The 3,443-nt window shown below is 49.1% G+C and overlaps 1 protein-coding gene across 1 annotated transcript; it reads left to right on the forward strand.

Annotated features, from left to right (window-relative positions):
• The first annotated feature begins 329 nt into the window (after nucleotides 1-329).
• On the forward strand, nucleotides 330-3,017 carry LOC116247516 (uncharacterized). The gene is made up of 2 exons (XM_031619692.1): nucleotides 330-2,506; nucleotides 2,609-3,017. The coding sequence occupies exons 1-2, from the start codon at nucleotides 330-332 to the stop codon at nucleotides 3,015-3,017; spliced, it is 2,586 nt and encodes an 861-aa protein (XP_031475552.1).
• Nucleotides 3,018-3,443: the final 426 nt, after the last annotated feature.

The raw sequence follows: 3,443 nt of genomic DNA on the forward strand, positions 1-3,443 counted from the left end.
TTCCTGTCCAACTGGGTAGTGTCTCTGTATTGAATTCGTCCTAGGAAAGTCTTCTGGTTGGTCCAAGGTGATCGTGGGGGTAGGCACGGCCGTTGGCTTCAGTCTTTGGTCGGCCACGGGCAAGACCCTACCAATTTGGTATCAGAGCCTCCTTGGAGCAGCAGTAAGCAAGTGCAATCCTCTCGACAGAAGAGATAGTATCGGCATCTGGATTTCTACAGGGCAGAATACAGTTGGGATTCTCGTCAGTGTCAGAGTCAGTACGGTTTTCAGTTAGTTGCGTGATTTTGGACGTTTTTGGATTTCTGTTTTTGGAGTTACCCGCCACAATGGGTAAAAAGAAGCAAGTAGTGACTGAGGTGCCTGATGTTGAGGCAGAGACCTCAGCCAATGAGGAACAGCCCTCTACGGAGATGGAGGTGTACGCGGTGGAAAGGATGGTCCACATCGAAAATGAAGTTTTGAAAATCCGCCACGAAATGAGCGATTACAAGAAACAACTTTCTAAGCTCAACGAGTTAGAAGAAATCAAGGAGATGATGAGGGTCATGACGGCCAATCAAGAGGCCCTTAGAAGGAGTAAACCGGATCCCCCACAGCCCCATGTTGACAAGGGCAAAGGCATACTAAATGGACCGCCCAATGTAGGTCCTAACCCCTTCCACTCACAACCCGGCCCAAGTAGACCACCACCCAGGGGGAGTAACGGCAATAATGGAGGATTCCACGGCCACCCAACCAACCACAACAACTATCAGGGTGGGCAACATAACTCTTCGCCCGAGTGGGAGAACCGTGAGCCGTATGGACCTCAGACCAGCCAATATAGGTCCAGGTTTGGGGGTACGCAGTGGGAAAATGTGAACACAGACCGTAGATGGGGAGATAGAGGTGACCGAGAACCACCTTCGTGGGAGCCCTACAGAGAACGTCAGGCAGCGCCAAGAAACCAACCAAGGATTCCTATGGTTCGCATTGATTTTCCTCGATTCATTGGCAAGGAACCCTTAGATTGGATTTTCCAAGTGGAGGAGTACTTCACTTGCCAAATGATTCCAGACGAAGAATGGCTTCAAACATCAATCCTCCATTTTGATGGCGAAGCTAGGAGATGGTACCGCTGGCTCAAACTCAAGGAGCCTGTCACTACATGGGGAGAGTTCAAAGAAGCTCTCATGCTCAGATTTGGCGAGTCCTCTTATGTGGATTACAACATCGAGTTGCGTAATCTAAGGCAAACCTCATCAGTACAAGAGTACCAAGTCAAGTTTGATAATTTAGCCAGCATGGCAGATTGGACACCTAAGTCCCTCATTGCCGCGTTTGTTGGGGGCCTGAAGGAAGAGATACAAATTGACATCCGGGCTGAGCCAAACACCGAGTTAAGAAAATGCTTTGCCAAGGCTCGTTCCATTGAGGATAGGCAAAGAAAGAAGCAAGCCCTATACCGCCAGTGGAAAAACCCTGGAACCGTCCGTGTGAGAGAGATCCCTCAACCGCAAAAGCTCCTTCCAGCCCCTCCACGTAAGGAAGAACCTAAGCCCGCCTACAAGGGCCGAGCACCTCCAGTGTTAACTCGAGAAGAAAGAGAAGAGTTAATCAAGAATAAGCAGTGTTTCTGGTGTAAAGAAAAGTGGGACCCCACGCACAAGTGTAAGCATATTCGAGTTTACACGGTTTTGGATAGTGAAGCCGATGAAGAAGGGGAAGAGGATCAGTCCCCTATGATCGAAGAGATAGATGAAACTGAGGCCAGGGAAGAGCCTCAAGAGCAGGAAGGACCACCTCCTGAGGGTGCTTGTCACGCCATGACAGACCCCAACCGACCGGACGCCATGAGAGTTATTGGGCATATTGGAAAGAGACGTGTTCTTGTTCTTCTGGATTCAGGGGCCACTCATAACTTTGTGGGTGACCACCTCGCTAAGGAATTAAAGTGCACCATGGAAGAGCACCCAGCCCTTCGAGTACTTGTGGCCAATGGAGAATGTCTCCCCTGCACTCGTAAATGTGCAAACGTCAAGCTTGTGCTACAGAAGATCCCCTTTACAGTTGACTTGCTAGTCGTTCCTCTACCCAGCGTAGACATCATCCTTGGAGTCAAATGGCTCAAAACTTTAGGACGGATTTGGTGGGACTTCTCCACCATGGAGATGTGCCTGCCTAAGGAGGGTGGAGGAGAAGAAGTTGTGCTAAGGGCAGTCGATCCTAGTATGGCACCTAAGGCAGCTTTGAAGGCGATAGCAGTACAGAGGCCAGCAGCTTGGTTAGTTTCCGTGGCAGAGGAAGTTGTCACTCAAGAAGGGTCAGATGAGGAAGTACCCGGGCAGATTAGGGAAGTGTTAGATGAGTTCGAGGACATCTTCGTGGAACCTAAAGGACTGCCACCACCTCGATCCTATGATCACAGAATAATCTTGACCAATGGCACTGAGCAAGTCAACGTGCGCCCATACCGATATGGGTATGCTCAGAAATCTGAAATTGAGAGATTGGTCAAGGAGATGTGAGAAAGCAATATCATTCGGCCTAGTTCTAGTCCTTTCTCATTGCCAGTCCTTCTAGTCAAGAAGAAGGGCAACACATGGAGATTATGTGTGGATTACAGGGCTTTGAACGAAACTACTGTCAAAGATAGGCATCCAATCCCCGTCATTGATGAACTTTTGGATGAGCTAGCAGGAGCTCGCATCTTCTCTAAGCTGGATCTCAGGTCAGGGTACCATCAAATCAGGATGTATGAAGAGGACATCTCGAAGACGGCATTCCGTACCCACGACGGCCATTATGAATTTTTGGTAATGCCATTCGGACTCACGAACGCGCCAGCTATATTTCAACGATGCATGAATGACGTGTTTCGTCAGTTCCTTCGTGATTTCGTCTTAGTCTTTTTTGATGACATTCTAGTTTACAGCCAGAGTATTGAGCAGCATGTTGAGCACCTTCGTACAGTGTTGAAAGTATTGAGGGAGAATACTTTGTTTGCAAAAATGTCCAAGTGCAGCTTTGGATAGACTTCTATCGGGTATTTGGGGCACATCGTATCGCACGATGGGGTCAGGGCCGACCTAGAAAAACTTCAGGCCATGGAGCAATGGCCCTTACCAAAGGACCCTCGAGGCATGAGGGGATTCTTAGGCCTTACAGGGTACTACCGCAGATTTATTCAGGGCTATGGCCTGATCGCTTCTCCCCTAACGCACATGTTAAAGAAAGGGGAATTTACATGGACTGAGAAAGCTAGAAAGGCCTTCGTCAAACTCAAGGCCGCTATGACGAGTGCCCCTGTACTCGCCCTCCCTGATTTTTCAAAAGACTTCATGATTGAGACAGATGCTAGTGACGTTGGCATAGGTGCAGTCTTGAGCCAAGAGGGTCATCCGATCGCGTTTATGTCCAAGGCCCTCACGGAACGGGCCAAACCCTTCTCCACGTATGAA

The sequence above is a fragment of the Nymphaea colorata genome, chromosome 2 (genome assembly GCF_008831285.2).
Source record: "Nymphaea colorata isolate Beijing-Zhang1983 chromosome 2, ASM883128v2, whole genome shotgun sequence".
In the NCBI taxonomy this organism is placed as follows: domain Eukaryota; kingdom Viridiplantae; phylum Streptophyta; class Magnoliopsida; order Nymphaeales; family Nymphaeaceae; genus Nymphaea; species Nymphaea colorata.